Source organism: Camelus bactrianus, chromosome 11 (genome assembly GCF_048773025.1).
Source record: "Camelus bactrianus isolate YW-2024 breed Bactrian camel chromosome 11, ASM4877302v1, whole genome shotgun sequence".
Taxonomy (NCBI): domain Eukaryota; kingdom Metazoa; phylum Chordata; class Mammalia; order Artiodactyla; family Camelidae; genus Camelus; species Camelus bactrianus.
The window spans coordinates 44,318,805-44,345,237 of record NC_133549.1 but is presented as its reverse complement, the minus strand read 5'-3'; the positions used below and the strand labels follow the sequence as shown (position 1 = coordinate 44,345,237).

At 37.5% G+C, this 26,433-nt stretch overlaps 1 protein-coding gene across 10 annotated transcripts in view; it reads left to right on the top strand.

Moving 5' to 3' along the window:
- Nucleotides 1-16,839: 16,839 nt before the first annotated feature.
- LCOR (ligand dependent nuclear receptor corepressor) overlaps nt 16,840-26,433 on the top strand; it is a 110,675-nt gene continuing 101,081 nt past the window's right edge. For 2 of the 10 annotated variants that reach the window (XM_074373825.1, XM_074373834.1), the window contains exon 1: nt 16,847-16,976. In XM_074373825.1, coding sequence (XP_074229926.1) covers nt 16,880-16,976 — 97 coding nt within the window. In that variant the 5' untranslated portion in view covers nt 16,847-16,879. Of the gene's footprint in view, nt 16,977-17,100; nt 17,747-18,038; nt 18,113-18,414; nt 18,480-26,433 lie in introns of those variants that run through there. The other 8 variants (XM_074373826.1, XM_074373827.1, XM_074373828.1 and 5 more) reach the window with 8 other exon arrangements.

The window sequence follows — 26,433 nt, the reverse complement described above, 5'->3', positions numbered from 1 at the left end:
CTGTGCTCTGCTTGGGCTCCACTCCCCTGTACCATCATTTGGAGAGTATGCCCAGACAGAAAAGTTGTCTCGAATACAGAGCTTACCTCATGTATTTCCATTTTCTCAAAAATCACAGATAAGCACTGTCTGTTGTTCAATGCCTAAGAACAGTTGCTTTGTGTATTTTACCAGTTTTACAGTTGTATATGGTGGGAGAGTAAGTCTAACACCCATTATTCCATTATAGCCAGACCTGGAAAGCCTGGACATTCTTTTTTAATAATCTGATCATCACTGAATTTTTTAATTGGAATTTTAATCTAATTACATTTATTGTGATTATTGATATATCTAAACTGGTTTCTATTGTTTGACTTTCTGCTATATACATTTTGCTTTTTTAATTATTTTCTTTCCTCATTTTTTCCTTTAAAAATCATTAGTTTTTGTTCATCCTTTTCTTACTTAATTTTAACTTTATACAAAATTTTTAAGATGTACATCTTATTCCCATTCTTTTACTAGTTATTTTTGAAAAGTTTAACATGCCTACCTGATACAGGAAAAAATGGGGCCATGTACCAGGTCTTGAATGAGTCCCTGGGATGCACCCCACCAAGTGAGGGTCCTTGGCTTCATGCAAAAAAGAATTTAAGAGCGAGCCATAGTTGAGTAAAAGTAGATTTATTCAGAGAGGTGTACACACCTTAGGCAGAGTGCAGGCCATCTCAGAAGGCAAGAGAGAGAACACTTATAGGTCATTTCTGGAGTTTTACTCTAAGGTATCTAGGTCTAGAGTTCTTTTTATTTATCAAGCTTGAAATAAATCATGTTTTGGGCATATACGGATTTATATCAGAATTGAAAAATTATCATCCATTAACTCATCAAATATTTCTTCACTATTCTCACTAACTTATCCCTTAGAAATCCATAAATTAATTTATTATTTTATTTTCCATGTCTTTCAATCCCACTTTCATAATTTTCATCTCCTTGCTTTCCTGTATTACTTTTTAAGTTATTTATTCAGATCCAACTTCCGTTATATTTTTCTCATTCACATCTAATCTGTTGTTTAATCCTTGGATTTATGAAGTTTTAAAATGTCAATAATTACGTTTTTTAATTTTCAAGTACACTATTTATTTCTATTTCATAAATTCCCAGTGATTTGTGATAGTCCCTTGCTTCTTGATCAGTTTTGTAATTCCATTTTCAAATTTCTTCCAGTATTTTATACAAAGTTACTTTGTATTTTGACTTTATCTGAAGACCATGGAGGTCTCCATCTGTTATTTGTTTTTCTGTTAGTCATAGTGGCTTATTTTCTCTACTGTTTGCTAACCTCTGTCAGATCATATGTTTTTATCTTTGGAGATCCTACAGGCCTAAACTAGGGATTTTTTGATGCTTCTACTAGGAACTCATATGAACTACCATCCTAGGATGGTACTTAAGTTTTTTTCCAAATGTCTTTCCTTATTTAGGAATCTAAGTTTCAAGAAGCCTATTTGGAACTAGTCCAAGGTTTGGTCTCTGATCAATTGACACACTGCTGTATCTACATTTACCCTTAGGGCAATACCAGCCTCTGGGCTTCTTGCTACTCATATGCCCATCCTGGTTTCAGCTTACTTTTGTTAGGGTTCACTTGAAGATTTTCTTTATTTATTGCAAGTCCTTTGATATGTTTTTAAAATTAACCTCTTCCAGAATCTCCTTGTTCTGGAGTAACAGGGTGCTTTATAATAGCTAGCATCTCAAACTGACAGAAGTTAAAGTCCTGAAAACTGCTTTATCTGAATATGAAAACGAATATATGTATATGTATGACTGAAACATTATGCTGTACACCAGAAATTGACACAACATTGTAAACTGGCTATACTTCAATTAAAAAACAAAAACAAAAACAAAAAAAACCCTGCTTTTTTCTTTTCCTTGAAAATGATTCATGTGTATTTCAGGGTAGGAACAGTAGATAAGGTAAAATATGCATTTGAAAATTGATTCAGATATATAATCAAAAAACAGTGAAATCATAGTAAACAAGGTAAAGTATACATCTGAGTAAAGATTTAGATATCAATTTGAAAAGAAAGCATAACACAGTATCTACCAGTAACAGGGGACTGAAACTAAAATAGGTAGGAGTTGATGGCATTAGAGGGAGTGCTGAATGACACTGAGGATCTCCAGATATTTTTGCCCTGATCATAGCTGGAGGCTGAGAATCCAGGGCTGGCCCTGGGGCAGAAGGTCCCAGGGCAGGGAACAGGGAAATTGTAAGCAGATATTTTAGGGGGTCTCTGGAGAAAGAGAGCCAGGAATGGCTTTCTTGACATAAGAGAAGCCATTTTGTGATCTAAGCCTGGCTACAATGCTTGCCCTTGCACAGGTTTAGGTAATCAAAGATTTTAAGGGAACAATGGAATGCAGGAACAGAGAAAACATAGTCAAACAACAGTGCAGTGATAAAGCAGATTCCTAGTTCCTCCTCAACGGATATACATAATAATGCATCTTTGAGTTCTGCAGGAACTAAGGTCACCACCCAGGTGGAGGATGGAATGATGATGACTTCAATCAACCTCCTGACTTCAGTCAACCAAGACTTGGACTCCGTTGACCTTTGCCCCAATTCTACACTGAGTTCCCTGCTCAAGCCCCTTCATGAATATGCATATACCCTTAGCTTAAAACTTCCCCAATTTTGCTGTTCAGGGAGACGCTGCTTTGGGAAAGATCCCTGGTGTTCTCCTTACATGCTGCAAGTAATAAATCCTTCCTTCTCCTGATGTTTGGCTTAGTTGTGTCTATGGCTCAATACCCGTGAAGAGGCAAACCTAGTTTTTGGGTAACAAATTCAGCAGAGATTTTTGTACATATATGGGACCAGAAGGAGACAAATTGGATATTTCAGGGGTCAAACGGAGATATTTAGTCTCCATACCCCCCTTAAGATAAATGCCGAATTTTGAAGTTGCTTGGGGTGGGAGACTGAATACCCAAGCTGAAAACTTTTTAAGGGCAGAACTTAATCTGCTGAAAATCTCAGAGAAAACAAACCCTGTTTCTCAATTAAAAGCTCTGGGAGGTCTTTCCCTAGGAAAGAGAATAAATCAGAGATAGGCTGAGTCTAAACAAAACTGCAACCCATTTTCACTCTACCCACGCTGTCCAGATTGAAATGAGATGTCAGCTCCCTCCTCTATCAGCCCAACAGATGAAAGGGTGAGTTCTCTACAATACAAGATAACATCATCTGGAGCATATGTGGTCATGGTCTTTTATATACAATATCTGGCAACAATTTCCGGTCATGTGAAGACCAAGACAAATGGACAAATCCACAATTATAATCAAAGACTTTAATATTCTTTCAGGGTATCTTATTCTTAATTCAATAATTAAGTAGGTTCAAAAATTAAGTAGACAGAAAATAAGCAAAATTATAGCAGACTTCAGCAACACTCTCAAACTGTTTGACTCCAACAACAGGAGTATATATGTTCTTCTCAGAAGCACAATGAACATTTACCAAGACTGACCATATTCTGGGCCATAAAACAAGTTTAAATAAATTTAAAGGATTCCAATCATACAACATGTTTGCTAGCTACTATGGAATTAAGCTGGAAATCAGTAACAGAAAGCGCTATAGAAAAACTGTAATTTGGGGGAAACAAAATAACATACTTCTAAATAACTCATGGGTCAAAGGAGAAATCAAAAGAGAAATTAGAAAGTACTTTGAACTTAATTGAAATGAAAATATATCAAATTTTGTAGGAAGCCTCCAGAACTGTGAGATAATAAATTTATGTTGTGTAAGTCACCTGGTCTTGTGGTATTCTATTATGGCAGCCCTAACAAACTAATACAAGCCCCAAACTGGAAATAACCTAATGTTCATCAACAGATAAATGTTGAAATCAGAAAAAAAAAAAACTGTAGTTTAGTTAACAGGAATATTTTAATGTTAATTTCTTAGCTTTGACAAATGTACCATGTTCATGTTAACATTAAGGAAAGTCGGGTAAAGGGTATTATCTTTGCAACTTTTCTGTAAATCTAAAATTATTCCAAAAGAAAAGTTTATTTAAAAAGATCATATACATGTAATAGCAGTAAACAAATACAAAATCAGTTTTAAAAAGATCCCACTTGAAACAAAAAAAATAAATAAAAAAAAATAAAAAAAAATTAAAAGATCCCACTTGGTATATCATAGAAAATCAAATACTCAGGAATGAATCCAATGAAAGATATGTGAAACTTCTATGTAGAAAACTACACAATAGTATAGAGATCAGCTTTTTAAAATAGTTTCACATTTAAAATTTTTTATTTCTTTATTCTTTTATTTTGGGGGGAGGTAATTAGGTTTTTATTTATTCATTTTTAATGAAGGTTCTGGGTATTGAACCCAGGACCTTGTGCATGCTAGGCACTCTACCCCTGAGCCATACCCTCCCCTCTTACAGAGATCAATTTTTAAGGACCTAAATAAACAGAAGGATAGATCATGTTTATGGATTCAATGACTCAGTATTGTTAATATGTCAATATCATCAGGAAGGGTGAGGAGGAATAGATTAGGAGTTTGGGATTAACAGATACTCATTACTATATATAAAATAGGAAAACAACAAGGACCTACTGTGTGGCATAGGGAACTATATTCAATTTCTTATAATGAGTTTTAATGGAAAAGAATCTGAAAAACATATGTATATGTATATGTATAAGTGAATTGCTTTGCTGTATACCTGAAACTAACATTGTAAATCGACTACACTTCAATAAATATAAGAATTTTTTTTAAAAAATCTAATAATTCAATGCAATTCTAATCAAAACCCCAGCAGGGATTTTGTGTGTGTGTGTGTGTGTGTGTAAATCAACAAGCTGATTCCAAAATTCAGGTGGAATTCAAAGGGCCAAGAATAGCAAAGCAGTCTTGAAGAACAAAAATAACACTAGAGGATTTACACTACCTGATACCAAGACCTATTATAAAGGTATAGTAATTAACATAGTGTGCAAAAGAAGACAAATTGGTCAGTGGAGTGTAACTGAGAGGCCAGAAACAGACCCACACATATAGGGTCACCTGATTTATGACAAAGATAACACTACAGTAGGGAAAAGATAATATTTCAGTAAATAGTATTTAGACATTTGGGTAACAATATGGAAAATAGTATATCTTGATCACTACTTCATTCTACACACAAAAATCAATTCCAAGGGGATTGCAGATCTACTTGTGAAGGATAACATAATAAAATTCTTAGAAAAGAACATCTTCACCTTGGATTAGGCAAAACTTTTAAAAACATGATATAAAAGAGCTAGCCAAAAAGAAAAAAAATCATATATTGGACAATATTAAAACTAAGAACTTCTGTTCAAAAAGAAAATACCACCATGAGAATGAAAAAGTAATGCACACAGGAGAAGATATTCACAATACATATATTCTACAAATGTCTCATATACAAAATATAAAGAATTTATAAGCAAAAAACAACTTCATAAATATGAGATATATAAAGAAATACAAAGACAACCTAATAGAAAAACAGGCAAAAGATGAACAAGCAACTTGCCCAGAAAAGTAGTGAAATGGCCAATAAGTATGTGAAAAGGTGCTCAACGTTGTTAGTTATCTCTAAAATGGCTAAAAAGAAAAAGTGAAAACTGCCAGATGTTGGAGCATCCAAAAAACTTCTACACTGATGGTAAAAGTGTGAATTGAGGCAACTATTTTTGGAAAACTGTTTGGCAATACCAAATAAAGCTAAACATATGCATACTCTATGGTCCAGCAATTCCACTCTTAGGTTTATACCAAACAGAAATGCACACAGATGTTCACCAAAAGATATGTACCAGAATGTTCATTGGAGCATTGTTTGTAATAGTCAGATACTGGACACTATCCAAATGCCCATCAACAGTAAAACACATAAGGCTTAGTACCTTCACACAATGAGCACTGCTTATCAATGAGAATAAATGGACCACAAATTTATGTAGCAATGTAGATGAATCTCACAAATGCAATATTCAGCAAAAGAACCCCCCCAAGAGTACATACTGTATAATTATAATTCTTTTAATGTGAGAACACATAAAACTAATCTATGCTGTTAGAAGTCAGGATAAATTTCCCTGTGGAAACGGGCATGCAGGGACTGGGCCCAAGCTTGACCTAGATGTTCAGTGCATGAACAGCTGTGTTCAGTTTGTAAAAATTCAACATACTATGCACTTCTACTTGAAGTAACAATCCCAGAATTTCAGTATTTTTCCTACAGTATATTTTTATTTAAGGTTAGCAGAATGGCTCCACCATTAGACTCACTCATGAACTCAAGCTGACCACAGTAGGTACCACCTTGAATGTTTCTGGTTGCCATCCCACAGAGAAAAAAGGGCCAGGAGGGTGTTGCTGCAACACTCAAATGAAGTCCTATGTACCACAGCCTGGAGTCATATATATCATTTCTGTTCACAATTGGTTCATTGACCAGAATGAGTCACATGGTCCCACCCAACCACAAGAGAATGAGGAAGTGCAATGCTACCACGTCCAGAAGTGGAGGGAACTAGAAGCATCTGGTAAACATACTGTACCATATTGTCAATCAATATTCTTCTAGAACATACTTTCTAGTAGCTACATGGTAATCTACCAAAGGCAGTCCCATTATATACATAACAAATTTCCTTTGTTGAACATTAATTTGGTCCTATTTTTTCTATTAATAATTGAATATTAAAATTGTGTTCTTTTTATCCACTGCCTTATTTAAGAGTCTTCACATAGGCTCAAATTTCTGCCATTTTGAGTACCTTGTGAAGATCCTGCAAAAGATTTCTCTGTTTTGGTGGTCTACCACCTGCTAACTGGATACATAAGATTTATTTCACCTTTCCTTTATTTTACTAGGTTTTGTTGCTGTTTATTATCTAGGGTTTCCCTATTGGTACTGATTTAGAAGGCTTTAGTGAAGAGGTAGGCATAAATTTCCTACATATACTATTTTCTTCCTAGAAAACTTTTAATGGCTTAAACTTTGAATATATCCCACTATCAAATGAAAACCTAATAATAATACTACAATATTAGATTAAACTAAAATGAGTGGGTTCATACAAAGCTGAGTTTACTCATTTTACTTAATATACGTAGCATGTATTACTGTAATCTTGCAATTCTATTTTATGCACCACAGTAATTTGTTAAAATCTATAAATATAAAATTGTTTGAAATTTTAAGGTATTTGACATTGATTAATCCTAATAACTTAGACAACTTAAGCTCTAAAAACACTTTGATTTATTTACCTAATCCAACCTTCTTCTACAGAAGGAGAAAATGAGGGCCAGAGAAGTCAGTGATTTGTTGAAGGTCATAAAGCAAATTATCGAAGGAGATATCAAACAAATTTCAAAGATATAATGAAGACTATGATCCTCAAATTTCTGAAAGAGAGATAGATCAAAGAATTGACCAGTAGAGTGTCCCAGAATTAATAGTGTCAGACAATACGAAAGAGTATTTGTGCAGCAACATCTTCATCTGTTTGAAACACCTAGAGAGTACTGACATAATTAATGCTGCTTCATGGAGAGCATCTGTCAAGAAGAATCTGACTGAGAGAATAAAAGCTTTCAGAGAAATGTACAGAGTAATTTTCAAAAAGAATTGTAAGGGGGAGTTTTTTTATGCTAAGGGGACATCAACTGCAAGCAACTTGTGGAAATTGTTTTCTTTTTTAAAAAGTGAATGTGAGGAAAAGATCGAAATGTCATTCATCACTTTAATGTACTTATTCTCTTTATTCTGAATATGAAATGTCACTCGTTCCATGAATAGATGGACTGTCCTTTGTTTTATGTTGTACTATATCTACAGTACTTCAAGTCTTCCATGGTGTGTGCCTTGGAATTTGTTACTTCTGCATTTCAGTTGATTTGGGAAGAACTGTTATTGGATCAATAAGACAATAGTTGAGAAGAAATTATAGGCCAGTGCTTCAGGCAAAATTATGAGTCATAAGCATATGTAATCATATAAGTCATTCAGCATAACAGTTTTAGTGACAAATGACAGCACTTGAACTTTAGAAAACGCATTTCAGTGAGAAATCCAAAATAAAAGAATATTAACAGGAATTTATTTTTGGAAAAGGGTATGAATTGGTTAGCAGAATTATTAAATATATTCTAATGCTTTTATCATCTTTCAAAAATAACTGTTACTAGTCAACCCAAGTGTTTTCATGCTCTGAAGATACAAAAATCCCCCAAAATGATATAGAACTTCAAAGACTTAGTGGGTATTTGTTAAATGTCAATATCACAATGTTTAATTTATACAGACTGAGTAAAAGGGAAGTTTGACAGCTATCATTCAATACATACAAAGCCAGGCTAGCCTTTACCTTGATCTGTGGTGCACTACAGTGAAAAAGATTAAAAACTAAATTATTGGAATCTCTTGAGCTCAGGTTCTTCCATCTACCTGTTGTGTGAATTTGAGTAAGATATTTAAAATCTATGTTCTTTATTTTCCCTGTTTCTAAAATGAGATGAAATAGTATCTGATTTATAAAATTATTTTAAGGATTAAATGAAATAAGGCAGGTAAAGTACTTAGCTCAGGACTTAGCTTGGAGTCTTCTATCATTATTAGTGATAATGTAGCTCCTGTCATTATTGCATAAATTCAGATAAGTTACTCTGATTTTTCCCCTAAACTGATAGGTAGTTAAGATGTCTACATTGTCTTTTTGCAGTAATAATTAATGTATTGTCTGCAAGGAACATAATAAAGATTCATCTACAATGATGAAACTACTCTTTATGATAATCTAGCATCATATCATATATCATATCCTGTCATACTACTATGGGCCAGCATCAAAAGACCATTGTATAGGGAGTGAGCAGATGTGAATTTTATATACAACTCTATCTGTTCTGATTCCAGCCTTGAAGTTGATCTAAACCTCTAATGACTCTGCACCTGCATCTTCAGACCCTGAAAACTGACCTGGTCTGGGAGCATTATGCATCACTTCTGCTCAAAATTAGTTCATTGACCAGAACAAGTCACCTACTCGTTTAGATAGCTGGCACACAGTGGGCACTGAATAACCAATCTTTTAAAAGATTAAATGAAAACAAATTAGATTGCTCAGTAATGAGGAGTTGTTTTTGTTAGACAGGAAAATTATCAGAGATAAACTTTGAAATGCACATTTTGCTAAAGTTCAGCGAGGGTATTTAAGCACTTTTTATGATTTTACCAAACTTTATTTTTCTTAATTAAATTATTCTTTGAGGACTTCCTTTGGTTTTATATACTTTCATTTTGCCTAACTCAGTTGCATTTTTATACCTTTTCAGGCTTTAAAAATTATAACAGAAAAAAAATTATAACAGATTTTCCATGGAAACTGCCTTTGTTTGCTACCTAGTTATAAATAACTTCTTTCTGGTGATTCTTTTTTATCATCACCTAACAAAGACAATAGTAAACTGTTTGTTTTTTTCCTGAAAGGCAGATGAACAACATACTATGTATTTAGGTAAATATAGATCAGTATAGTATATGATTCCAAGGGCTTATGGAAAAAAAGCTCACTCACTCCTTAAAAGAAATAAAAAATAATGCTAAAGATATTTAAGGTTTATCCCTACATCCTCTTGAAACTGCTTATATCTTAGTCAATTAATTCTATTGTCATTTGGGAAAATATCTTATAAACTTAAAATTCCGCCTAACATTAGTGGTATACCTCCCTCATGACCACATGCCAGAATGAAGCAGTATTACTGGCTATAGCAGATACTGTTTTAATGCCCCACTCATATGTCCTTGGACCTTGACATTTTGGTGTTCAGCTGCCCCAAACTTCCACTTACCAGCACTTGCATCTCTGTACCTGAGGGCTCTCTCTGGCTCCTAAAGCATGTTCTGCCTTTCTATGAACAGGGCAGACAGAAGTCTGGGAAATTAATCCTTCCCTTGCACTTAGAGTAACTCTTCACCAATGACCACGGGGGTTTATATATAAATACTCCAGCTCCCTCATCCTTCAGGTGGGTTCATCTGAGGCATTGTGTCTTACACGTCCCTGGAGTGATTAACTTCAGCTGCCCACAGTAGTAATTTGATTTTAAGAATGCATTCTTAATTGGCTTCCTTTCCTTCTGTATCACTTACCCCACTCCCTACTGATGTGTCCTGGAATCATCCCCCTAAAAGACTACTCAAATTCTTGTCTCAGGATCTAAGACCCTGGTTCATGGAATCTACATAGATCTTGTATGGCCAGTTTGCTCCCAGGGTAGGGGCACCCATTCACACTCTCACATAAGGGTTTCTATTCAACAACCTTTCCAACTTTTTCTCATATTTTTATTTATTTATTTTGTTTATCATTTTTTAATTTTTATTGAAGTTTGGTCAGTTACAATGTATCAATTTCTGGAGTACATTATATTTTTATTCATCTCATCCATCTTATCTCATATTTTTATGTTTCTGTGATTACTAGCGAAACCTAGTACTTCTTCATTCACTTGTAAGCCATATAGTGAACTTAACTTTGGATTTCCTGATTATGCTCTTTTCCAATTTTCCATTGGGTTACCTATATTTTTCTCAATTTGAAATATTTCCCTGTATATTTTCGATTCTAATTCCTTGTTGGTTTTTGATGTTGCAAATATCTTCTTCCAATCTGTCAAGTATCTGTTAAATGCTTAACATAAATCTGTATGTATGGTATCCTCTATAGACCGTTAACTTTGATGTAATAAAATACTTTATATATACATATATGTAAAATACAATATATCTGTGTGTATATATAATGCTTTTTGGGGGGTTGAATTTACTTATTAAGTTATTCCCACACAAAAGCCACAAAGATATTATTCTCCATGATCTCCCTCCTCCTATGCTAGTATCACAGTAATGCTAGGACAACTTTAACAGAATGAATCCCTCCTTGTCATATGTCAGATTCTCTGGAAGCAGAAGCTGAGATGGACTTTGGAATGCAAAAGGTTTATTAAAGATTAGCACCTGTGAAAGGAAGGGACGGAAGCAGAACTGGGCAGAGAAATTAATCAAACTAAGTTGCAGGTTGATAAAGTCTCAGCCAACCCAGTGAAGCACTTTGTAATAAGTAGTATTAACTGTCAGAGTGTTCTGCACAGGCTGAATGGTCAGACTTTTCTAGCCCACTTGCTATATTATATCCTGGCAGCCATGGCAGGTTGTGACTTTGGGCAAGACAGTTCCAGCAGCTGAGGCTGACCCTGAAGCAGCTCAGAGCTGGGTAGTAACCACACTTCCCACAGCTGGGCAGCGAGTTCTTCCTCAAAGGTGGATCTAGGCTGCATATCTCCATGTCGTTAACATACTTTTCTTCGCTCTTCTTTTTAAAATTAGCATAATTATTCATACACCTTCTGTTTTTCTTTATAAATTTTGGGAGGTGTTTTTGCACTCCTTTTGGAATTGTGGTTGTAATGGCACAGAATGATGTCATTCAGTGTGGGGGGAATTGACATCCACTGGGTAGTGGTGTATCAAGTAGATAGCATTTGAGTGATGGCCAAATAGATGACACTCTGGAGAAGGAGCTGCAGAGGTAGCAGGCCAAGGAGGCAGCTAATGTGATCAAGAGATGTTAAAATACAGACGGGATCAAGCAAATACGTGTGTGTGTGTGTGTGTGTGTGTGTGTGTGTGTGTGTGTGTGTGTATACACATACAGACGTCAATATGAAAGAAAATGAAAGCCTGATTTCTATTGTCAAAGAGCGATTTACAAATACAGAGCAGGGAAAGGTTTACAGGTACTCAAAGGTGCTAGATTGGAATTGACTACATCAGTGTAAACTCATGGTTTGAAAATATATTTGACAATACATTTAGAAATAGGTATAAATATATGCATGTGTATATGTATGTATATACATATATATATTTCCTAGCTTTGACAGCTGACAGGACCTAGTCGCCATGCTACCCTGGTAGCAGTGAACACACTGAGAGCCCAGATCTTGATTTCTAAATAACTATCCTCCACCAAAAGTAATCAGGCCTCCTTGGAGAAATGACTGACTCCACAGCTGACACAGGGAAAATACAAAATGAACCTAAAACATCTAGTTGTATCAGAAAGTAAGGAAATGTTTATAGAATGATGGGGATATGCCTAGACAAAAAGCCAGCTTGAAGGAACTCCCACTAGCCAAAACTGGGACAATTTGAGCATGAAAATAAATAATGACAGCAAAACATTACAACCCATTGAATGAAATAGGAGTCCCTGAGTCCATATTGAAATAAACAAGTCAATGAATGAACAAATAAAGAGAAGGGAAAATATTATTTAAATTCGGTTATGAAGAACAGAGTCTTTGTGCATATACACACTGGATGTTTAGGGGTGATAAGGTAACAAGTCTGTAGATTTCTATCAGATTGTTCATTAAAAGACAACCAAAACAATGAAACCATGTATACAGATACTTACAAAGAGAGAGTGAAAGAAGATGTGGTAACATATCAACAATTGGGAAATCTGAGTGAAGAGGATATGGTAGTTCTTGCAATATCTCTGTACTTTGAAATTATTTCAAAATAGGTATGATAAACACTCATACTCATATTTAAAAGAAACATAAAATATATATCCACACAAAAATTTATGCACAAATACTCATAGCAGTATTATTATAGTAGCCAAAAAGTGAAAATAATCAAAATATCCATCAACTGGAATGGATAAATAAAATGTTGTATATCCATATGATGAAACATTATTTGGCAATATAAAGGAAGCAGGTATTGATAAGTGCTACAACACAGATGACCCTTGAAAACACTGTGTTCAGTAAAAGCCATCAGTCACAAAAGATCACAAGTTGTATGATTCCATTTATGTGAAATGTCTAGAATAAGAACATTCATAAACACAGAAAGTAAATTAGTTGGTGCCAGGGACTGAGGAGAGCAGGGGATGGGGAGAGACTTTTAACAGACATTAAGTTCATTTTGGGCTAACTGAAATGCTCTAAGAGTGACTGTGGTGAAGGTTGCACAACTCTGTGAATCTCCTAAAAACCACTTCAAGTGGGTGAATGGTATGCAAAATATCTCTCAAAAAAACTTTAAAAGAAAAATAGATTTCACACACACACACCATAAAGTAAAGCCATACAATTTTCCAGGCCACTGGCACACAGGCAGACAGACTGAGAAGAGAGAAACTCTGAGTCTTTTACTAAACAAGAAGAGCCGACATGAGTAGTTCCACCAAGTGACAGGATTTCCCTTCTGTCTAGGTCTTGTCTCATTCTAGGTCCCATTTCCCCTAGTAGAATTGAGGCGAAAGTGTGAAGGTTAAAGAGCTGTCTCTGCAGACAGATAACCTGAGTTTGAATCCAAATCTACTATTACCTTTGACCTTGGGCAAATTACTCAGCCTCTCTGTGTTCTTTAAAAAATGGGGATAATTGACTGGGTTGTTGTGAGGAATAATGACTTAATCCAACGAAAAATGCTTTAAAAAGTATCTGTTAACTATAAATATATTTTTTTTAAAGTTTCACTTCAGGACATTTTTTCTTTCTTAGAGGTCCCAACCCATTTCATCCTCTCATTTCTCTGTGGTCATTACCCTGTTACATGCCACCTCCAACTAATGAGACAGGAGGTTGCTGTAATATTGATCAACCAGTTCTATGGTTCACAGACAGAGCTTACTCTTCTTATGTACTCTGTTTTCTGTATACATTGTTCACTGTGAGAACTATAAAAGATGACTCAGAGAATGTTGTTTTCAAAGGCCATAGTCATGCAATCATTCCTTCATGCTGTCACAGATTGACTCCAAACTGCACAAGCATCTCGCTTTCCTGTCACCTTGCAGGCTAGACAGATGGGAGACAGATTAGGAAGGCCTAATCATGAGAACTGATACTCATTTCATGCTACTGATGTGTCAGGTACTGTACATGACTAAAATTTCATTTCATCTTCACCCAAACCCTATCTTGTAGACTATTATTCTCTTTTCCATATGGGGAAATGGATGACCAGAAAAGTGTGTCCAGGTCACACAGCTACTAATGGATGGAGCCAGGATACAGACAAGCTCTGTCTTCAGATTCTATTCTCTTAGCCACTGTGTTATATTGTTTGACTCTCCCCAGAATGGGAAAGGGCTTGCAATTAAGGCCCTATTCCAGGGTAACCAAGAGCATCAGAGGTCAGAAATTATGTCTTAGATATCTATGTATCCTTGCTGCCTAGGACACTGCCTGACATGTGATAGGAGATCAAAATGTTTGTCAAACTACTCCCTGTGCAATGGGACATCATCTCTCATACAGAATTAAATGAACCCTCTGCTTGTAGAGTCCTGCTTCTACTTTCAGGACAATTTAGAGAATTTTGCTGTCAGAGCGATCTTAATCAGAATTCTGGTTCTGCCATTTGGTAGCTTTGTAACCTTGTACAAAGGCACTTGACTTCTCTGAATCTTGAATCTCTAATCTGGAAAATGCAAAAAGTAGGTAAAAATAATACCTACTTTATGGCATTGTTATTCAGATGGTATAAAATAAATTTGCAATGCTAAACATACAGTAGGTATTTCATACATGTTATTATTATTGTTCCCTTACCCCTGTCTCCAAGTAGACCTTTATGAGAGGTCAACTACATGTTGGTTCCCAAATTAAAATAAATGAAGCAGTAATTGCAATTCAAAGTGGAGTAGCTGAAATCACACTGAATTATAAAACGGGAAACCTGTCTTCTGGCTTTTGTTGCCTCTCAGTACCCAGCAGCTATGTAACTTTGGTCAAGTTACTTCACTTGTCTGGGCTTCCAAATCCATAGTTCAAATTAGAGAAACTATACCTCATATTAGAGTTGATCTCTCAAGTCTCTAGGACCCTCTTATAATCTGTATGTCTAATACTCTTAAAGAGATTGTGTTGAGGAAGTAATACCCTTGGCTTGATGATTTTTAAATAACTTATATGGGATAATAGAACACATTCATTATTAACTCATTTTAGTGTCGCATGTTGGTCATTCATTTGAAACTTTATGAAACATACTTCCAAAAAGCCATAGAAACTTGGTTATAGCTACGAAAGACTCAAACCCACCACCTAGCGGTGAAAAAAGGAAGTTTCAGGTGGCGATACAAAAATGTTTTGCCGTCACACGTGCAGGACGACTGTCCATAGCAATCTTTTATCTTGTGTTTGTCCAGTCCCCTCACCACTCAGGACAGTTTCATGCACACATAAATTCAATACTTTCTGACTCAATAGCTTCTTCATGTTCATTTGACTTACTCTTAAGCCAATGAATTATTGTAGACTCCTGAGAATTGTGGAAAATTATTGGTTTTAACATGGTGGAGGGGGCTGAAGGTACCTTTCTAGTCTCTTTCTATTCTCAAACCCCTCCTACCCAAGAGGCCCACCTAGTACACCTCTTTATGGATGGACACGCCATACCATAAGTGCTTGGTTCAGAGATCCAGGACCACAGCCTTTGAAAAGACAAAAATCAATACACCAATGGAATCCTTGATGTCAAGTATTTAACGACTTTGTTTTACCTACTACAGTAATTAAAATTAAGTCTTCAAATTAAAATTTAAATATCTAAAAGCAGGAATGCACCGTCCTTAATCTTAAATTCCTAAGGTGGGGGTCGAGGCTAGAATCCTAGGGTACTGGGCCTGTTAGTAAAGAGGGATCTACTTTCTGTTTTTAATTTTTGTTTTGCATTCAGCTCCTGCCCCAACCCCAACCCCTGCACGTTCTCCTTTTCCCTTTCCTTCTTTTTTCTCTTTTCTCTTTCTTTCCCAAATAACAGTTAAGTAATTAAGATCAGCATCATGTTTAAATGGAATAGGTAGTGCCCTGCGAGAGTGAATTATTCCAGGTTTTTGCCTAAAAATCCCCGTAGTTATCGAAAATATTTGAGTTCTTTCCTGAAATATTAAGCCATTTTCCTTTAATTATTGTTAATTAATACTTCTTTTGAAATACTATTCTTACTTTAGCCGAACTTAAACCCCTTTCCACACAACACAGGAGGGGTTCTGAACACACCAACTTGAGAATTTTGTCCGAGAGCAGCCTTCCTAGTAGAAACCTCCCACTTCTTTATTTAACTTAAAACTTAGTTTCAACTTTCTCTGGGTTTACGAGAGCCGGCTATCTTTGAATGACTTAATAAAATATATCCTTCTCACCTCTGAAAACTTTAGGACTCAGTGCCTCAACGGGCATCTGGGCATTTATTCTTAATTCTGCTTCTTAGGCTCCTGGAAGGAGCAGTTTCGACCTAGAAGTTCAGAGAAGCAGTTACCACAGAACTTGCAACAGTTGGTGTCGGGCGACAGGCAGGTTTGAAGTGATGGGGCTGGTTTAAAAAACAAAAAGCCCCAGGAAGGGAACGGAAAAGACAGCCATGGACATGGGGCACAGCACGGCGACGGCGGCTCGGGGCCGGCAGGACTGAGCCAGGGCTGAGTCGCGGCCGTGGGAAGGCGCCTTTCTGGGCAGCCAGAGGCGGCAGCGGCCGCGAAACGCAGGGACCACAGGCCAGCTGGCCGCGCGGCGCGGCGCGCGAGGCGGGCGCGCGCCCAGACCGCCCCCAGGGCCACGCCGGGGCCAACGCGAGGTGAGGCCGGCCCTGCCCCCGCGCCGCCCCCGGCTGGAGGCGCGACGCCCAGGCCGCGGGTGCGTGCGCGGCCCCGGGCGACGCGGCTGGGCGTGCGCGGGGCCGCGGCGGAGGCAGGGCCGGGCGGGCGGCAGAAGATGGCGAGGGTGTGTAGGCGGCAGCAATGCTCCGTTGAGAGACGCGGCTTTCGGCAAGAACTGGACTCTTGGCGCCACAAGCTCATTCACTGTGTAGGTGAGACCTTACCCCGGCCGCCTCTAGCCCTCGGGCCGCCCCGCCGCCGGCCGCCCCAGACGAGGGAGGGAGCCGGGGCAGAGCATTTGCTGCTCCGGCCCGCCCGCCCTCTTTGGCTCGGGCGTCCCCCTCCCCCACCCCCCGGAGTGCGGGCGCGCGCGACCTCCGGGCGGGCTCTCCCGGCTGGGGCCTGAGCGCGTTCGCGCCGGTCCCTCCCCTCCGCGCGCCCTCCCTGGGGCGGGCTCTCGGGCCGAAGCGCGTGCCCTTCCCCTCCCTCCTTTACTCCCCTTTTCCCTCACCCTTTCCATTCCCCTCTCCCTCCCTCCTTGCCCGGCTGCCCGGCGCCGCCGCCGGCTTATTGTGGAGACTCGCCCGGCGGCACTGCCACTTGACCGGAGGCGCGCCGCCGCCGGTCCCGCCGAGCCTAGCGCGGGGTTGGAGGCGGGGCGCTTGCTGGGCCGTAGTTCGGCCCCCCTACTCGGCTCTGACCGGCGCCTTCCGCGTCCCGCGCCGCCCCTCCCCCACGCGTGGCGGCGGCGCGCGCCCCTGTCCCCGCGTGCACGCGCGGCGGGCGGCGGGCGGGCGCCCGGCGCTCGGGCGTGTGCGAGGCGTGAGGTGGAGATGGGGGCGGAGGGAGCTGGAGCTGTCACAGGCCCCGGGTCCGCCTGACCGAGCCAAGTGGGGTGTCATGGCCGCGGGGGGCAGCGGCTGCACTTCCTCTGCGGGCGGCGGCGGCGGCAGCGGCCGGGGAGTTAATCCTCGACGCTCGGGTCGGTGTGTGTGTATTTGTGTTCGGTGTGTGCGCGGCGGGAGGAAGCGGGGGTGGGACCGGGTCCCAACGAGAAGCTGGAGCAGGGGTCGCTCTTGTCCCCTCCGGGGATTTGCCGGAGCCGCCGCCTCGCCGAGAGTCCCGTCCGCCCCCCACCTCCCGGACCTCGGGCCGCTTCGGGTGGCCTTTTCCCCGCGGGCAGGAGGGAGTGTGGACAGGGGCGTCCCGGGAGGGGCCGTGCGGCAGAGCTGCGCCTCTCACACTGTGTGTTTTGTCTGTTTTTCTCTCCCAAGGTCCCGTTTCCCTCTGTGCGGCGGCCGGCGGGACCATAAGGGCTTAACTCATATATTTAACCCCCCTCCAAAAAGTAAGTGGCCCGTGTGGTGTCTCCGCTCCGCCCGCCGCCCCTTAGCCCCAGTCGGTCCTGTGTCTGACTCTCCTGTCCTCCAGCATTGTTATTTCCCCATCTTTGCTTTAGTGCTGCTGATCTGTGGGGAAATGCTCTCTCGTCGTCCTCCGTCCCCCACGCCCAGTCCTCGGGGAGGGCCAGAATTCCAACCCCTCCCACCCCTACCCCACCGTGGGGAATATTCTTGGGAACCAGGTCTTCCCGTGCATAATCTAGGAGATTCCGTTCGCTTGGGCCCCTCATCCCCTCCTTCCCGACAGGGTTTCGTTGGAAGGAATTATGCAAATCCTGCTTTCTGGTGTCCATTCAGCGGCAATTTCATGCGGTGAGAAGTTCTCTTTGTTGTGCGAGGGGGAGAACAGACACTGATTTAATAGACATATCTGTTGGGGGGAAGGGTGGAGGGGGTGTGGAGAAGCTCAGTTTGGAAGAATTACAGCACTTGGTTAGCTCAGTGTCTTTGTGTTTGAGCTTTCTGGCTTGACAGGAGGGTATGCCCTTTACAATGTCCCACAAGAGATGTTTTCTGTAATAGATTAAAAAACAAAATTGAAACTTCAAACAAGTGAAAAATAAGGCAACCTTTACTTGGAGAATATAAACCTTTCCATTTATGTGGTGTTTCGTTATGAAAATGTATGTGAATTTTAAGACTTTCGATTGTAGTAACATCAAAATAAATACAGGCAACAATGCTTTGGTATCTGATATAACTTTGGTTGTCCAAAGGTTAAAAGTACATTTTAAAAATATACTTGTTTATGTATAACAATAGTAAAGGCATAAATCCATTTTTTGGTATAATTTGTCTTGTGTATATATTTTAAAATTTCCCTCCTGCCAATCCAAGCCCAGCTCTGCCCTCCGGGAATCAGCCTTTTGGTAATCAGTTATCATTTACTCTGTCTCTACTTGTTTTATTTTTTTTTCAAATCTATAATACGTTTGCTTTAGCGTTTTTTGAATTATGTTATTTGTAATCATCATATAAAAGATCTTGTAAAGGCATGTAGGAGGTTTTGAGAAGCATGAAATTAATGAGTTTTCAGAAGTGTGAGTTAATACAAAATCTTGAAATTATTTTGAAGAATTTAGTTCTTGTATTTGTTTCACTTTTTAAATGATTCTTTTCAGTAGGGCTTTTTAGTTTTTAAAAGATTTTGAAATTGACAGCTATAACCTTATAGATTTCTCAAGTTACTGTTGCTTTAGTTTGTTTAGATGGTTGTTTATCTTATTCTAATTCTCTTTGCTCTAAATTCTTGGTTTCTACCTCAGTCCCCCATTTTATCAGTCATTGGTTAGTGTTAGTGGTTAAGTTACTGTGGCTACACGAGGTTTTTTGACTATTAAAACCCTTCTGTAAATATGTGAGTTGAATATCAAATTTTAGATTCATTTTTTTGAGAGAGGGTTTTAATTTGGTGTTCACTTTTCTAAAAGCATACTTTTAACTCCAAATTTCCACTCTCCAGGTAGTAAAGTTCAGGAGATTATTTAGAGTCCATAGTGCAGATCGGTATTTTAATCTGAGCAGTAATTTATAGTTGATAGTCTCCCAACTAAAATCAATTAGGTCTCATATTTTCCCTTTTATCATATGTGATTTTGTTCTTTAACAAGAGGGTTCCAAGTAAATCAGTTGTAATGTTAACTTTCTATATGTAAGAGAGCTGGCAATGATCCTTATTTATGTACAATCCAAAAGGCAACTTTGTCATTAGCATATGTAATAATTCCTTTTATTTTAATGGGATTGGTTCTGAACAGTTAACCTTCTATTTGATTCCCTTGACTGATTATCTTAATGCTTTAGGGTCATTGGTTTATGAATGATACTTAATTTGTAGCAGTCTTTCGATTAAAAGTGAATTCTCACTCATTTCCAAAATCTAATTCTCCCTTCTACTTTTCTTTGGAGGGAAGTGGCGGTCAGGATTGTGGAGGTGCATATGGAGATGTTGGTGTTTCCATTATTAGGTTTTAGTTGAATTTGAGTTAGCAGGTTCAGACAGTGATTATGATCAAGATGGATATTTGGTAACCAGGTGATTATTGAGGCATCCTCTGGGACTGGGATGGTCGTTCATTCCAGGAAGATTGAGGTTCTCTCTGCTGCCTGATATGATGTAACCTATTGCTTGGCTGCTCTTCATACTACTATATTCTCAAAAAGCTTTTCCCAGTGTGTGGAAAGTTGTGATGATTTCAGCTTAGCTCTAGCTTGGCCAAAAAAGGATAGCAGGTTGAGTCTGACTTAAGAGTTATTTCCAATTGCGCTAATTCCCTCAAATGTGCTTATAATTGGAGCAATTTTAGGAAGCCTGTGAATAATGCCATTTTTTTTTATCCTTATTGGGCTGCACAGGATGGCATGGAATTTCTTCCAGAGTGAGAATTAGGTATTCATTGTCTGTGAGGACTTGCCACTTCTAAGTACTTGCCTAATTACTTAGCTACTTGTATTAGTGCTGTTTTTAGGATAAAAAAGCAGTTAGGTAAATGCATACTTACTTCATTTAGATATATACTAAGCATCTGCCTTATATCAGGCATTGTGGGCGAACAGAGATATTGGGGACTAACCTTCAGGAACTTACAGTCCTTAGAAAAAATATAGTGTATTCAGCACAAGGCAAAATGTACCATACAATGGTACAAGGAAGTGCTGGGGATGTTTAGAAGTGAAAGAAATTGCTTGAGATGATGAAAGGAGGCTTCATGAAGAAGGTGGCAGATTTTTGCTTCATTTTGATGAAAATGGAAAAAGCATTCCTGTCATGTGAAACAAATAAGCAACAATGCAAAATGACAAGAATGAGTTAGAGATGATTCAGAGATAGCTAGTTGGATTTTCTAATGTAAGTTAAAAAGTGGAGTCTCTTTGTTAGGCAACTTGGGATTTTCAACACACATCTCTCCTTAGCTCAGGGGAGGAATGTTTTTTAAAAATTCCATTGTAAAACTCTACAATAATGACAAATTTTTAAAAAAAACCCCTTACAGAGGCTATTGTCATCCACAATAGCATCTCTTCTTAAGTAAGCTCATTTGGAGGCTGTATCTTATTCTATTGCACAAAAGTCATAATTGGAATTGCCTAAAATCAGTGGCATATTCATTCTTTGAATACCCTTAATGGCAAATTTTTATCCTTAGAGGTTGAATTTGGTATTTGGAAACTGTGAAATATTTTCTATGGCAAATAAAGGTGTATATGTAAAATAGTGAGATTTGTTTTCTTTCCTGGTTTGCGAACTGGGCCTGCAAGCTCAGCAAAGAAGCTTGATTTGTTTTAATGTACCTCTGAACTCCTCTCTTGTTTCGTATTTCCTTTATGTGTACCCATCTGCTGAACAGAATCTGGATATTGGGTAGACGTGAATGAATAAAGCTGTTATTTTTTAAGTTAAAGACCTACCATCACTACTTTCCAAATTATCTTTACTCTATTGGCAAACATTTAAAAAATCTTTTTACTGTTCCTTACACTTGCACGTTGCTTTGGGGATAATTCCATTGTGAACTACTAGCTAATTTTATTAACTGTCTTTTGTATGCAGGAAGTATCCCAAGTCCAGTGGCCCATACCCTGAATTTTTTTCTTTTTTTAAATTGAGATGTCATTTACATATCAAAATTCGCTCTCAACGTATACAATTTAGTAGTTTTTAGTTTATTCACAAGGTTGTGCAAACATCATTATCTAAATCTATAACACTTTCATACCCAAAAAAGAAGCCCTGTACCTATTAGAAGTCATTTCTCATTCCTCCTATGACCCAGTCCTTGGAAACCTTTAATCTACTTTCTGTTTCTGTGGATTTGCCTATTTTGGACATGTCATATAAATGTAATCATATTATATGTGCCCTTTTGTTTCTGGCTTCTTCACATGTTTTTAAGGCTCATCCATGTAGTAGCATGTATCATCGCCTTATTGCTTTTTATGGCTAAATAATATTGCATTGTATGGACATACTACATTTTGTATATCCATTTATCAGTTGTCAGACATTTGAGTTGTTTCCACTTTTTGCCTATTATGAATAATACTGCTGTGAATGTTAGTGCTTTATTTGTGTGGACGTTTGTTTTCACCTTTTTTTGGGGGGGGGATGCTTAAGAATGAAATTACTGGGTCATATAATAACTTAACTTTCTGAGGAATGGCCAAACTGTTTTCCAAAAGCAGCTGCAATATTTTATATTCCCACCAGCGTTGTATAAGAATTTCAGTGTCTCCACACCCTTGTCTGCACTTGTTATTGTCTGTCTTTTTTGATTGTAGCCATCCTGGTGAGTAGGTATGAAGTAGTATCTCATGTGGTTTTGATTTGCATTTCCTTAATGACCACTGAGTTCAAGCGTCTTTTCTTGTGCTTGTTGACCATTTGTGTATCTTCCTTGAAGAAATGTCTGTTCAGTTCCTTTGCCCATTGTTATTTGGCTCTTTAATTATTGAGTTGTAAGAGTAAATTTTAGATACTAGATCCCTATCAATATATGATTTGCAAACATTTTTTTCTCATAATACTCTCAGTTTGAGAATCATTACAGATTAGAAGATAATCTGCAGTATATTTTGTGAAGGGAAAAATGAATATGGTAATAGAGTAGTCAGAATGAACTACAATTACTTAGGAAATGCTTCTTTTAACATCCTTTTCTATGAATCATTAAAATTGTTACTTGATGGAGTTTTGTAATAACACAGATATACTTTGCTATCCAAGCCTTCTAAGTTCTTGTTATCCAAATCTTCTTTTATAGTGAGTGTTCATATTTTAAGTTCAAATAACATAAAACTCATTATCTGAATCTGTTCTATGCCTGAATTTTGAATAGTGAATAACAAAAGCCTGGGTGGAAAGGGTTATCTTTACTCAATGTAGACATATTGTCTGAATCTGGTCTGATTCTAGTATTCATGATGTTACCATCTTATATATGAATAACACATTTTATATTTTTTAGAAAACTTTCATATTATTTTATTGTCTTTATTTAGAAATGTAGAAAGATAAAGATGGGTATTAAAAAACAATTGGTCAGTTGGGAAATATTGAGTAATAACTCCTGTTAAAATAATCAGGGTATTTCCCTTAGCATAAATGCATCCCTCTTATCCACAGAAATAATTTTATGATATTTAAGTGTTTGAAATAGTTACCTGACTTTTCATGTAAAAGTAAAACACAGAATTGAACTCTTCCAGCAGACTTTTTAACTTAATTTGTTCCAATTGCTCTGTGAAATTGCGGTGTAGTTTTCTACATCTGTTATGATGATACATATCCAGACTGACTTTGGGTTAGAAGATGTGAACACCAATATTATTTCCCTTGAGAATTATTCTTACTGGAAAAACTTGTATGATGAGCATTTTCATTCTGATTGATAATACTAGAAGTCTGTGACTGTTATTCAGTCTCATGATTAGCTTATTTTTCATAAGATCGGAATCATTTTATCATCATTATTAATAAATGATTATTGTATATATTTCTCTTACTAGTTGACTTTTTAGAATTTTCCAGAGAGTAAAGGCACGTTCTCCCTCTCCTAAACTCCCAATATATATGAGAAGAAAAATAATTTTAAAGGATCTACAGGGTGTATCTTTAATTTCATTCCCTACGTGTTAAAATATGAATTTACTACAAAAAAAAATTCATGTTATAACAGAATTCATCTCTGATATAATATAGGAAACCAGCTCCAATGGTACTTTTTAGAATTACTGGTTTATACAAATTTCAAAAATATGTGTACAACGTGTGTAGAGAAAGGAATTGGTGAATTTGTTAAACTAAGACATGCTTATGTTCAGTTTGATGCTCTTGTTTTTCACATTTTTAAAAATTATCCCCAGTACATTGGTATTTGTGGGTTTTTACTTGAATGCTTCCCTTCTTCCCAATCAATGTAGGCATATTTTCTAGATCATTTGTGAGTATTTACCTCTATAACTACCTACAGGATATTCCCCAGTTCTCTTGTACCTTTCTTACATCTTTTAGATATGTGATTTATGAAAGGTAGAAGGGATATTATAACTTGCCCAACCATATTAATTAAAGGGAAAGGAATTTTTTTTTTAATATTTCATTTTGAAAAAATTTAAACATACACAAAAGTAGAAAGAATAGTTTAGTGAACACCCGGCTACATCAGCTAATTGCATTCCCACTAAATTATTTTGAAGGAAAATCCCAGACTTCATATTTAGTATGCAGTCTTTTTGTAACCTTCTTATATAATACTGTGTCCCTCTTCCCACCTCCCATCCCCATCAGGTGGTTCATAAATTTAAAGAAATAAGATATCTGAATATGGAAAAGACAGGTTTTTGTTTTATTAATAAAAACAAGCTTAAAAGCTTCTATGTTGAGTATTTTTTATGTGCCAGAGAAGATCCCTTTGATATTAATATCTGTTTTACAGGTGGAGAAACAGATTTGGAAAGATTAAGGGTTTCATTTATGGCCACTCAGCTAAAGAGTGGTAGATCTGAGACGGGAATTCAAAAGCCTGTGCTGTAAAACATGAAAGTCTATGCCCTTCTTTTAGACTTTCCTATTTGGTTTCACCAAGTTGCCTGTCTTTGTTTCTGACTCCTGATAGTTTACTTGATTTATATTACATTAAAGAATTCTGGTGTCTCTACTTATAATCTTACCATAAGTAGTAACATAATTCCCTGGCCTAGAATGCCTTGCCCCATTCTCTTTAGTGTTATGGTCCAATTTGTCTTTCCTTTTTCTTCTCAAATGTTTTAGTTTTGTCAGAGCTAAATAGGCTTTTGAGTTGAATGTTTCCACTGGCTTAGTTTCCTTCATATATTGCTAGACTGGCCTCCTTTCACCATTGGCTGAGATCTGAGCATAGGCTTAGAAGAGGAGAGACAGGAAAGGATATCCAAGTTATTCCAGGTCTTAAGCTTGGTGAGCCTTCCACATGGACCAGCTTAGTTCACAGGGCACTTTGAAGTTTGTAACAAAAGCCTTATAGTAACAGTGTGTAGGTGCCTGGCCTTTTCTTCTATTCTTAATCCTTCCCAGAGACCTCAAGGGGGGTGGGAGGAGTGAACAGTAAAGCAGATTGAGTTCAAGATTCAGGATTCCTGGAATTTAACCAAATGCCTTCTCAGTTTTAACTTTCTGACTGTGACTTTGATTTGGCACTTGGCAATAAATGTTTCAAAATGTGTGATGAAAAGGGACATTGCTGAGTCGTGTATAATGACTGAGAAGGGGAAGGAGTGATTGACAAATTTTAAAAAATTATACCATATTTTGGTAATTGTATCACTGGTCTTAGACTAATGCTTCGTCAGTAGATACAGGAAGATGTTGTGACAAAGGTAATAGGGAGAAATTCCTATCAAGTTAAAATGGGAGCTCCTTGCCTTCACTAAGAATAAAAAAGTGAGCAGAACAAAAATGTTTGTGAATATGTGCCTGTGTTGAAATGTGAATTGCATGATTAATGGTATGAATACTTACTAGTCCCATCATCATATGTGTTAGGTTATGTGAATTTTCATTCAGCTATTAAGGAAGCAGATGAAGTTTATCTTGTATAAATGAGCATTGATTCAGTTTATGTGATCACAATAGAACGATACTTTAATTATGGATGGGCAATAAGTCTATAAATCTTCGGGAATAGTTACTGAAAAACCTTTAAGCTGGTCATTTTTCTGTGAGTGAGTAATACAGTTATTTTAAATGATTTAATTAATATATTACCTGTGTTCAATGATCAGTATACTAAAATTTTACTTATTGTTTACCTATTGGAAACATATAATCTTTAGCAGTATTTTTATAATGCTTAATATGTTAGATACCCTGTCTAGATCTGCTTTTTGTTTTGGAGAGAGAATACATCAGGATAAAAATAATGAAATAATACAGATTCATTTCCAACAATTTTTTGAAAGGTACTGGACTTTTGCTGCTTTCAGACTTTTCAAAAGGAGGTATGATTAAAGTGATAAAGCCGTTTTCCATAAGAGACTTGTACAACCAATATTGATTTGTGGATGCATACATTTTCTGTGTATTTATTAAAATAGATTTTGGCATGTTAAAAGACATACAAAGAGTCAGGTCCACATATATCTATTAAAAATAGTTTCAAGAACCATGGCTTATGGCTACTAATGTACAATCTTATCTAATAGATAATTTCCCCTTTGGCCCCTCTCTCTTTTGGCAGAGAACCTTGTTTAATTTTATGTAACATACCCAAATCAAAGATTATTACATTTT